At 43.2% G+C, this 12,004-nt stretch overlaps 1 protein-coding gene across 3 annotated transcripts in view; it reads left to right on the top strand.

Annotated features, from left to right (window-relative positions):
• Positions 1 to 12,004, top strand: part of HYDIN (HYDIN axonemal central pair apparatus protein) — a 385,540-nt gene that overhangs the window by 334,624 nt on the left and 38,912 nt on the right. For all 3 annotated transcript variants that reach the window (XM_059150954.1, XM_059150956.1, XM_059150955.1), the window contains 7 exons: positions 365 to 507; positions 2,783 to 3,001; positions 5,690 to 5,850; positions 8,201 to 8,298; positions 9,102 to 9,309; positions 10,475 to 10,687; positions 11,158 to 11,296. In XM_059150954.1, the coding sequence (XP_059006937.1) occupies positions 365 to 507; positions 2,783 to 3,001; positions 5,690 to 5,850; positions 8,201 to 8,298; positions 9,102 to 9,309; positions 10,475 to 10,687; positions 11,158 to 11,296 (1,181 nt within the window). The remainder of the gene's footprint in view (positions 1 to 364; positions 508 to 2,782; positions 3,002 to 5,689; positions 5,851 to 8,200; positions 8,299 to 9,101; positions 9,310 to 10,474; positions 10,688 to 11,157; positions 11,297 to 12,004) is intronic.

Below are 12,004 nucleotides of genomic sequence, written 5' to 3'. Positions count from 1 at the left end.
TTATTCAAGTTTAACAAGGACTTTTTAATTTTATCTTATTTTAACCCTTAATAATATTGTTTGAGCAAACAAATGGAGTGGGCACCTTATATTTTCTCTTAGAGGTGAGGGCCAAGGTAGATGGATGGATGTGGATGGATGGATGGACGGACGCACGGACAGACGGACAGACAGATAGACAAATAGATTTCCCAAGGAGGGAAAGTTTAAGCTAAGGGACTCCAAATTTTTCCAGAATAATCATTAAAGAAGGTAAGGATGCATGAGGGTAGGGCCCCATGTCTTTCAGGTGCTGCCTCCTTAGGGAAGTGAGCCCTAGGAGGAGGCCAGGGACGACTCACAGACCTTCTGCTTCTGTCCATAGCTTCTCTGGTGGACCACATCCAGTTTGGGGACTGCCACATTGGAAACACCTATAATGTGAGCTTCACAATCACAAACCACAGCCAAGTGAATGTGATACGGTTTGAATGGCCCCTTTTAGCTACAGTTTCCTTTTCCCCACAGGTGAGTGAAAGCCATTCACTGTTCTCTGGACTTCCTTAGGCATAAGCCAATATCAAATTGATTGTCTGTGTCTTCCCATGAATACACAGGATGGGATAGATGGTTCTCAAGCTGAGAAACAGCCCAGGAACTATCCCTTACTCAGACCAGATGCCAGAGGACACTGTTCATGTCTCCTTGGGTCTAAGAACAGAGAATGACGTCTGCTGAGATGGTTGCTAGGCTGGTGTTGAGGAATTCCATGGAAACCTGTGTGCATGAAAACAGGTCCCATCTTCGTGTCCCCGAGGATAGACCTGTGTCCCCCAAAGTGTATGTTCTTTAGAGCATTAGTCCTGCAAAAGTGGTTCATTGGAAGCTAAAATGGGGGTAGTAGGTTCTTTTGAACAACTGAAATTTATCAAATTCGCATATTACATCTTTCTCTTAAAGATGCCCAGTGCTATTCAGCACACTAAAATCTAGTTAACTTTGTTTTACTTGGAATTTTCTGGCCCCTTCTTTAACATCTCACAACACACATTTTATGAATTGCTGACCAAATCTCGACGTCCCATAAGGCCTAAGAGAATGTGGTAGCAGATCTAGCCTCTGGCTAGTTGTTTTTCATAGTTTACTGTTGAGTTCCCAGAACAGTAGATATACCCAGACGTGTTTACTGCTCCTGTTCTGTTTTGGTCACCAAGTCTGTTCACACATGGACAGGGGGAGAGGGCAAGGAGATTTAGGGACCCACTTTGTCACCTTTATTTTTTAGTTTTTTTGTTTAAGTAGGTTCCATGCCCAGTGTGGAGCGCAACATAGGGCTTGAACTCATGAACCTGAGATCAAGACCTGAGCTGAGATCAAGGGTTGGACTCTCAACTAACTAAGCCATCCAGGCACCCGCTTTGTCACTTTTGAATCTTTGCATGCTCTCAGGGAGTTTGGCTTCCTGGAGGGATGTAAAGTATCAGTCAAAGTAGGCAGAGATGAGCTCAATATAGTACATTTAGTGCCCCACATGCACAGACACTCCTGCAGAGACGCCCCCACCACCCATGCACACATTTGTGCCTTGAGAAATACTAAGCTTTCTTCTCCCTTCACTTTCCAGTGGAAAGTTTTTACATCTGTCAGAAACATTGTAGGACTATTATATATATATATAATATATATAATATTATATATGCCAATGTTATATATATTATATATATGTGTTATATATATATATATATATATATATGCGTGTTTATATATGTTAAACCATAAATGATTTTATGCTACAGACCAAATTAAATTTCCCATTTATCTGGTATACTTCAGTGAATCTCAGCTTTTCTGGCCTCAGGACTCCTTTACTCTATTAAACATTATCAAGGGACTCAAAAAAGCTTTTGTTTATGTGGGTTATATCTGTTGATAGTTACCGTATTAGAAATTAAAACTGAGACTATCTGAAAACATATATTTATTCATTTTTAAATAATAAACCCATTTATGTTAATATAAGTATGATTTTTTCATGAAAATGGCTATGTTTTTCAAAATACAACAGTTAGTGAGAAGAATGGCATTGTTTTACAGTTTGACAAACCTCTTTAATATCTGGCTTAGTAGAAGGAGCTAGATTCTCCTATTTGCTTCTCATTGATCTGCCGCAATATTGTCTGTCATGCAACCTCTAGAACGTTCCATTGAATACTCACGAGAAAATGAGAGTGAAAAAGTCAACTAACATCTTAGTATTATGATGAAAGTAGTTTTGACCTCATGAACTTCTGAAAAGGTCATAGGGGTCCCAGGGGTCACCTGACCACACTCTGAGAACTGCGAATATACTGAGTGCGCCTGTCCCTGGTCCATATAGGTGATCGATGAAGAAGCACAGGTTTAGAGTGTGGTACCTGGCGCCATGCTGTCGGGGACTGAATCCAGTTCTTCCAGTATTCATGGGAGGACCACGAACAAGTTACAAGTTTCCTTGCCTGTACAATAGGTGCAATGGCTCTACATCTCCCTGGGTCATCCTGGGAATTAGCAGAATTGTGTAAAGGTTTAAATTGTGCCCAAAGCAAGTAACAGTTTAACAAATATTAGCTGCTTTCATTTTTAGGCTTGTATTTCTATCTAAGAACCTCTTATACATCTTTAAGACCATCTACATAGGCAGGTTTGAATGACGTATTTTTTGCCAAGATTTTTGGCTCTACCCCTTCTCTAGTATGTCACCACCAGGTATTGAAAGTCCTTAAGCTCAGACTCCCAAAAATACTAATACCAGGGTCTTCCCCAGATGGGCCACCTCCACCCTGGGTGTGCCAAGGACACAGTGGTGACCATGAAGTCAGATGTGCCCATCAATCTGAAGAAGATGGGGATCAAGTGTAAGCTGTCCAGGATCACGTTTCCACTCCCTGCAGAGCAGGTCCCTGACTGGGATGACCGCATGCGCACGGTCAAGTGGGTGGATGTGCTCAGAAACCCACCCACGACTTTGACTACAAAACGAAAGGTGAGTAAGGACATCAGGCACAGATCTGACCAGGCCTGCCAGGGCTGGGGGCCTGCTGCTCTCTACTTCAGTATCTCATCATTGCCTTCCAACCAAAAAAGAAAAAAAATGTTTCCCATTCTACTTGACCTTGATTTCAGAAGTGACAACTGAACTTGCATGCCCACCCCACACAGCTTGATCTGTCCAGCTTCGGTTTCAGTCTGGATGCCTCACGCAGCAAGTCCCCCCCCACCTTTTTCAACAGCACGGGGCCTCACCTTTCGGTCAGTTTCTCTTTCCCCCGGGTGTCCAAAATTAGATTAGACTCTTTGGTTCATGACAGAATCTCATCTGTGATCCAAGCATGCCTCTCTTTTAATCAGTCCTTGGTTGGTTTCTTTTGCCTAGTAGAATAAACAGAGATGAACTCACAGCAACACAGGAAGTAGAACACGGAATATGCATGTGCTTCTCAGCCATTCCTTCCCCCTCCACCCCTCTTAGATGTAATCACCATCCTGAATCTCGTTTACTTATTCCCTTGATTTTTGGGTTTTTTTTGTTGTTGTTGTTCTTTTTTAACCTATGCATTCTTTTTTTTTTTTTTTTTTTAAGATTTTGTTTATTATTTGACAGAGACGTAGCAAGAGAGGGAACACAAGCAGGGGAAGTGGGAGAGGGAGAAGCAGGCTTCCCCTGAGTAGAAAGCCCGATGCGGGACCCTGGGATCATGACCTGAGCCAAAGGCAGACACTTAACAACTGAGCCACCCAGGCATTCTAAAAGGCATACTGTTTAGTTGTAGTTTTTCACTTTAGTTTTTTAAAAAGGTTAGATTGCATGTGATCTGTATTGTCACATGTGGCTATCGTGCACCCAATTTCACTGCTCTATAAAATTCCGTTGTTATCATTCATTCTTCTTTTGAAAATTATTTGTGATTCTGCTATCATGCACAGTGTTTCTGTAAACAAGTGGTGTTCATTTGTAAAAGTTTATATTGTAAAAGTTTATATTCCTAGAAGTGGAATTGCCAAGCCATCGGATATGTGAATTTCAGCTTTCCAAGGCAATGCCCAAATGTTTTCCAAAATGGCTGTACCAGTATATACTCTTACTGGCAAAGGGATCTCACTGATCTGCATTTTCTCCACAACTTGGCTTTGCCACACCTCTCACTTTTTGTCATGTATGTGAATGAGAAATGGTCTCATTTGGGGGCTACTTTGCATTTCCATAATCCCTGATAAAGTTGAATATGTCTTCATGTGATTATTGTCCATAATAGTTGTCTCATATAAATGTCTTTTACCTATTTTTCTATTAGCTGCTTATCCTTAATATGAGTCATTTTATTTTTTATAAACTCTACTATTCCTTCCTACTATTTGTCTGCAAACGTCTTCACTAAATTTAAAGCTTTTTACTTTTTTTGATGTATCTTTTGATGAACAAAAAATATTCTTAAGTTTAATATAGTCACATCTATTAATCTCATTTTCTATATTTATTATTTTTATGTCTTATTTTTAAAGCCCTTCCCTACCAGGGAAGAAAAAAATATGCTTTTTTTTTTTTTTTTTAAGGTTTAAGAACTTTGCTGTTTATATTTAAGCCCTTGGCCCACATGGACTTTATGTATGGTGTGAGGCAAGGATCCAGTTTCATAGTTTTCCATCTAGATAACTGACCTGGCCAAATCCTCTTTTTTGTTTAGCCCTTCTGTTTCCTAGCGATCTGCCATGACTCCCTTGTCATCTAAACTTCATACATACCCAGCATGCTTCTTATCTTAGTATTCTGCTTCATGGTTGATTTGTCTATCCCTATGCCAGTTTTATCCTGCCTCAACCTCTATAGCTTCACAGCCAGCCTTGTTGTCTGGAAGGGAAGTCCCTTTTCCATACTGTTTTGTTTTGAAGTGTTTTAGTTATTCTTGGTCCTTTATTTTTCTATCCAATTTTGGAATCCACTAAACAAGTACTATGGAAACATGAATGGAAGCTTGATTGGAATTGGATTGCATCCATAAGTTAGTTTAGGATGAATTAACAATTTTACAATATTAATTTCTCCCTTTTATTAACAGATTTTATCTCTTTAGTTAGATCTTTAAGATTTTTTTTTTTACTACACTTCAGGTTCTTTAATAGTGTTAGGACTCTTCAGGCTTTTGGTTTGTTCTTGAGTCAATGTTATTAAATTATTTTTCTAGGAATTTTCCCTTGGACTAAATTTTCATATGTATTTTAATTATATTATTTATAATATTTTCTATCATTTGTTTAAATCTGTAGGGTTGATGGTGATGTCTTCCTTTTCATTTTTGATATTGGTTATTTGTACTTATTTTTTTTTTTATCAATCTCACTGAAGACTTTTTAAGTCATTCCAAATAAATAAATTTTGGTCCTCTCTGTTTTCAATCTATTCTTGATTTCATTAATATCTCTGCCTATCTTTATGACTTCGTTTCTTCTGCCTTCTTCTGAGTCCATCTAACCAAAAAACCTCATGTCTTTGCAATCCTACTACTCCCAGTAATTTGTTTCCTTCCCCATTTAGGAGTCATTTAGGTTTGCCTGAATCATTTATTCTGGAACTTGAGTTTGTGTGTTGGTGCTCATTTGCACGGGTAAAATATAGTACCATTCTTCCCCACAGCACTTTATTCCTGTGGGTTAACTGGCTCCATCTTTGTTACAGGTGATAGAGACAGACCCCGAGCCCGCCCACTCTGTTGTAGAAGAGAACTATCGAGAACTGCATCTTCAGATCAGTGCCAATGTGAATTTCGCTTCGTATGCATGCCACACAAGCAACGTGCACTTTAAAGAAACGCTGGTTTACCAGACCCGAGTGTTTGAGTGAGTCTCTGAGAGCCCCCACCTTCACAGGGACACTCTTTCATTCCATCATCTGCCCACTCCTTCACCACACATTCTTCAGCTTCTCTGACAGCACATACCAGGCAACAGAGCCGCTTCACACTCACCAGAGTAACTCTGCAGGTGCAGTGAAACCTTCAGACCCACAAAGCTATGGAAGTTCCCACTTGAAGTCAAGATATAGGCCAGGAAACACAGCCTGCCGGCGGCGGGGGCAGCATCCTGCCATCAGGTCCCCAGTAGGGACCATCCTGGCAGTAGCAGTCCACACCACCAACCAGGAACAGCTCTTTTCTCCCCAACTCCAGGTCACAGTTCAGACAATATCCACACTGATGCCAATGGGTCCATCTCAGCTTAGAAGCCCCACAACCTAGAGAAGGCAACACTCCTCATAACCATTCCATAGGTACAGCTTCTAGGATCCCCGTGGGGGACATGCCCAGTTACAAGAATCACTACACTAAGAAAACCCCAAAGCTATATCTTTCCCCCAGGGAACCATAATTCCCTCCAGACCAGATGCAATTTACCAATCAGGCATCATTTTTACTATAAACAGGGTTGCCTAATAATGCGACTGGTATTTCTCCTTTATCGTGTTTCCAGGGAAACAGAGCTAGAAATTTCACTTGTAGCCAGAATTGTCCTCAGAAGGAAAAATAGTTATGTGAACTCATTCACGGGAATACAGGATGTCGTGGGCCCCCATCTTAAGGAGCTCATGGTGGGTGGGGGGAGGATGGGTGAAAATAGGTGAATTGATATTTGTGGTGTTGTGTGTGTGCTGGAGAGTACCTAAAACAGCCTGAGATGTGGGGACAATCAGGAAGCAGAGAGCTCATCAGGGAAGGCGCCCCAGATGAAGCGGTGCCCCGCTGAATTGCAGAAGATGAGCAGGAGGTAGCCAGGTGAAGAAGTAAGTGAGGAAGGAAAGGGCCTTCTAGACAGAGAGAACAGCACATATAAGGACAGACTATTCTTTAAGAATTAGAAGCACAAAAATGTGAACCACTGATCTGTTTCAACTTTGTAAGAATTAGTAATTAACTTCTTCCAGTCATTTTGCATTGGTTACACTTTACATGTTCTCCCCAATTTTTATAGAAGCAAAAGGGATAAGGCAGGAGACAGGACCTCCTGCTGATACCTATTTCTCCTAAAGTAGGGGTTGGCAAATGACCCATGGACCAAATCCAGCCAGCTGCCTCTCATTGTAAATAAAGTTACTTCTGGCCAGGGCCATGCCCATCAGTTTATGCCCATTGTCTTTGGCTGCTTCTGCACTGCAACAGCAAAGTGAGTAGTTGCTACAAAGACCTATGGTACACAAAGCCAAAAAAAAAAAAAAAAAAAAAAAAAAGTGCTATCTTGCCCTTTGTTTAAAAAAAAAAAAAAAAAGCCAATCCCAATCTAAACCAAGAACTCTTTTTAATCAGAAGTATTCTGTACCACCAAGATTTCTCCACTTTATAAAATTTTCTTTGAGATAATGACCAGTGCTCATACTTGTACACAATAAACACAAACCCCTGAGGTCCAAGCACTTGACTTTGGGTGTACCTGCATGGTCTACCTGGGTTGGAAAATGGAAACCTAATTCTTACACCCTAGCGCACCCCACTCGTAAACTCTCAACTCCTACCACTTCCCTAAAACTAGGATAGCACTGTGTTTCTTTCTCTAGGACAATCATTTTCTTGTGACAGACCTCATCCTTTGCTGGGATTGTGATCAGTTTAAATGTGATTCCAGAAAAAAGATTCTATCTCCTGTTCTTGTCTTAGATGCAGGGAAACTTGAGGCAAGAAAGGGCTCCACTAATTCAGAATTTGAGACAAGTCTCGGCCAGTGAAGGAATCTCAGGTAGGGGTAAAGAAGCCTCTGACCACAGGGACATTGTTTCCAGTGGGAGATGCTTCAGGAAGGGAGGGACTATGAAATTTGCACCTAAAGGAGATACTGTCATGGGAAACACATTTTGATTCCTCTCTCATGGAAATGTTTCAGGATTACAGCAATGTATGCAGAGAGCTCATTGCGTAGGGTACTTACTGGCGGTGTTCCAGATGATTTTCAGTACTAAACATTTGGATAGTTTTACTTTTAATAGCTATGCATATATTTTACATGTTTTAGAAGAAAATGTAACTAGCATAGCAAATGCATGATGCTGGATAAAATGCTTAAAACTTGCCTTTTGAAAAAATGTTTAAGAAACACAGTGATGACTTAAAGAAAGAAGTTAAGTAACAGTATAGATGATGGGTGGACAGAAAAAAATCGCTGACAGCACATTTCTCAAATCTATTTTCTGATCTATCTGCAGGTTTGAACTGGTTAATTCAGGAAGTGTGCAGCTGGAATTCAACTGGGTCTCAGAAGAGACTACAAAGACTGTCAGTTTTGCAATGCCAGATAACCAAGGTAAACACAATGACAGGCAAAACCCAGGGCTTGAACTGAGTCCCCAGTTAATAGAAGAACCTTGTTCATGGAGCAGTGAGCACTACCCCTACAGCTCCCTGCCCCCCAGTAGCCAAGAAGCAGCAGAGAAAACGTCTCATGGTGTCTGCAGAACAAAAAGGGTCTGAGAAACTCAAGAGCTGACCTCTGTCCTCCTGGAACCTGAACCCTGGCCATCCACCAGGCCACCACCCTGACCACAGAGCCCTGGGAATCTTGTTTTTCAGGCCTTAGCCTCTTGGAAGATTACAGACCCTTGCTGAAGCTATGAAAGGTTTCCCCAAGAAAGTACACACCCCTACCCAACTTGATACGTATAAAGTCCTCAGAAAAGGGCTCAACACTTGGTGGACAGATACTCATTACTGTTGTTGCTTGCAGTTTTGGAGATTCACAGACCTTTTGAATGGGCCCCCAGGTTGTAAACCCCTTTTTTTAAAACAATGATTCTCCAAAAATTAGGTTCACAGCCCATTATTCTTGAGGCAGAATACCTAGAGACATCTCTTTGACTCACCCCCTTGAGCCAAAAGGAAACAGCTTAGAAAGCTTGTAGAATTAATAGAAGTATTTTCAGGAGTCTCCTATCTATGAGAGATGTAAGCCAATTTCTTACCCCCAGTGCCCAAGATTAAGTATACCTGCTAGAAGAGGTGAGCCCACAGACCCCACAGAGGCTCCCTCTGGACCTGTGAGTGGGCTGCCTCTACCTGCTCTCCCACTGCAAACGCGGAACATCACTGGCTGTCTCTGTTTGCCCCCAGGTTCCTCTCAAAAAGACCAGCTTAGCCAGGGCACGCTGCACACGGTCAGCACCCTGGACAGTGCCACCGAGCACTGGAATGACGTTTCCCTTCCACCCTTCTCTGTGGAGCCCTCCTCAGGCACTGTGCCTGCAGGCAAGACTCAGAAGCTCAAAGTGAAATTCTCCCCGCTGGAGGTTGGAGACTTCGAGGGCCATCTTTTCTGCCAGTAAGGAGAAGTGCTCCCCAGAACAAAGTTTGGCATCTCCTGGCCTCTCTTTTGTCCCACCACTACCACTATTCTTTCCAGCCTTGGGCCCCTCCACAGCATCCTAATGGTCATATTTCCTTTTTTGGAAAATTCAAAGGGGCCAGGCCTTGGAATATACAGAGAATTGGGTCTTTTGTATCACTCATCAATCAACACTCTCTAGACTCTTTCTCCTGTCCCCTGCCAGCCACATACAGGATTACACTGAGCAACAGAATGGTTGATGGATGGGTTCCAGTCCCTGGGCATGCACAAACTTAGGAAAACCTTCTTGTATATTTTCTGAGACTTGGTTTCCTCATGTAGAAAGCAAACAGCAATACCCACCTTGTACTATCGCCATGAACCTTAAATAAGTCAATTCAAGTGAAGACTTAGCAGAGAACTTGGCACACAATCATCCCATACACATACCTGGTGGTGTTGGAGGTGTGGACCTGACACATGTCGGTAAGGAATAGAAGGGTCCACACCCAGTTCCAGAAAAGCCAATCTATAACTTCTAGCACTGAAAGCTCCTGATAGGCTAACCACTCCCAGGAAAGCTCCATGCAGAACACCCACCTTACAGAGGACTGTATGAACCCCAGCATGGGGTAGACAGACCTACGTGGGCCATGAGCGCCTTGTGGAGCCCCACAATCCACCACAGGGGCCCTCCCCCCACATCTTGGCTGCCTGAACTTGGTGTTGGGACTAAGTCTGATCACATCCACCTCACCTTCTCCAAGGCACTCAGGATACTCTTCTAGGATTTTTCTGTCCATGTTCATACCCCAGTAGGTGCCTATGAGAGGACCCAGAGGGTAAGACACTACTCGGTTTACAGCAGGGAGATTTTGTTACCACTATTGGAGAGATTACCTGAGGCTGTACTTTGATGCAGAAAAGGAGCCAGAATTCAGCCCCTCCTCCTCAGCGCATTCACACGTCCATCCACTCAACAGTTAATGAGTCAGCACCTACCACGTATAACACACTGTTCAGGGACTGAGATTGTGTCATTGACCAGGACAGTCTCTGCTTTCTTGGAGCTCACATTCTGGTGGACATAATAATTCATTTCCAACTCTGAAAGCAACAGCTGATTTAAAAACAAGTAAGAATAACTTTATCCTCTCAGGATTCCCAACTTGCCGCCCGGGGAGCAAGGTCCAGTCCTAACAACAAAAGGGCGGAGCATCTTGCCCTTCTGCCACTTTGACCTGAAACACTCGGACTACATCAGTGGTCATCAGCGCAACCCAGACCTCCGAGGGCCCGGTGGTGGGGCTCTGGACCCCAACACCCGGGTGATTGAGTTCACCAGTGTGGGCATAGGAGGGAAGAGTCTTCGGTGAGTTGCTTAGGTTTGCATCAGTCAAGTTCCTATCACTGTCCTTCTAAAGAATGGGGAGGAAGAATTCAGGGAAGTCAGGGAGACTAAATCCTAAAAGCAGGCTTGAACTACTGGGGTTGGACTTCAGAAAACTGCTCTAGTAAGGAAGCTGGATTTGGTCTCCTTAGTATCAACACTGGGGAAAGTTTGGAAGACCTAACACAGAATCCCTGACCACCCCCTTAACCACAGAGGATCAGCGGGACAGAAGCACCCTGGGCGTCATTTTTACTCCAAAGTCCAGTTTGCTAGCCATAGTCTGGAGCTCCAGCTGAGATGCAGTTTTCATTTCTATGTTAATGAAGTGCCCAGATATGTTCTACTTCCCAGATAGGGAGGCCTGTGCTAGAGAAGATCATGAGAAAGTTTGTCTTATTCCTCAACTCCCCTGTGTCAGCCTCTGTGATCAATTCTTCCTCCTCGGCCAGGACTTTTACAATCCTGAACCCCACTAACACCACCTACACCTTCTGCTGGATCTCCGAAGAAACTGAAAGTCTCCAGAACCCTCCAGCCTTCACATGCCTTACAGAGAAGGGCCTCATCCACCCAGAAAAGAAAGCTGAGGTGTGTATGTGAATGAAGACCATCTGATGAAAGACCTTTCTATCTCTCTCTCTCTCTCTCTCTCTCTCTCTCTCTGTCTGGATAGCAAGTGTGCTGTAGACCATAGGTAGAGTGAGGGAGCACAGCCTGAGGGTGCATGAATCAATAAGCATTTCTTGAGTGGCATAGACAGGAGGCCGTCCTCATGAACAAGACATACCTGCACTCCCTTGGTTGGCCATGGAGAAATGGAGAGTTCTAGCATTTGCAGTTTTTAAAACTGAAACTAGTAAAGCAGAGAAGGGGATCTGGGCACTGTGGCTGGAGACTCTAGGACCCATAGAGAAACAAGAAGGCTTGTTTTTTCCCCCAAGGGACTGACAGTGGTAAAAGTATACAGGTGTGTTTTTACTTGGTCAGGCCAAAGGGCAAAACAGAAAAGTGAGTCCTGTCCCACAGCTCAGTCCTCATGTTCACGCAGTGGTGTGGGGACTGGAGTGTGGGGTCAGACCTCGGGAAGCATGAATTCATTGGCCAAAACAGAATGATAGACCCCATATCCTATAAATTCCACAGAGGATCTCAGGCAGAAATAGATCCATGAAACAGAAATGATGAATTCAAATGCCTTCGGGCAGGTCCCACAAATGAATGGAGCAGGCCCAGGGGACGATGACAAGGAATGCTGAGCCCACCCCTGGCTGGCTGCTGTGCTTCTCTGTCAGGTGA

Source organism: Mustela lutreola, chromosome 16 (assembly GCF_030435805.1).
Source record: "Mustela lutreola isolate mMusLut2 chromosome 16, mMusLut2.pri, whole genome shotgun sequence".
NCBI lineage: Eukaryota > Metazoa > Chordata > Mammalia > Carnivora > Mustelidae > Mustela > Mustela lutreola.
The sequence above is the reverse complement of the archived record's forward strand: the minus strand, read 5'-3'. Positions and strand labels throughout refer to the sequence as shown.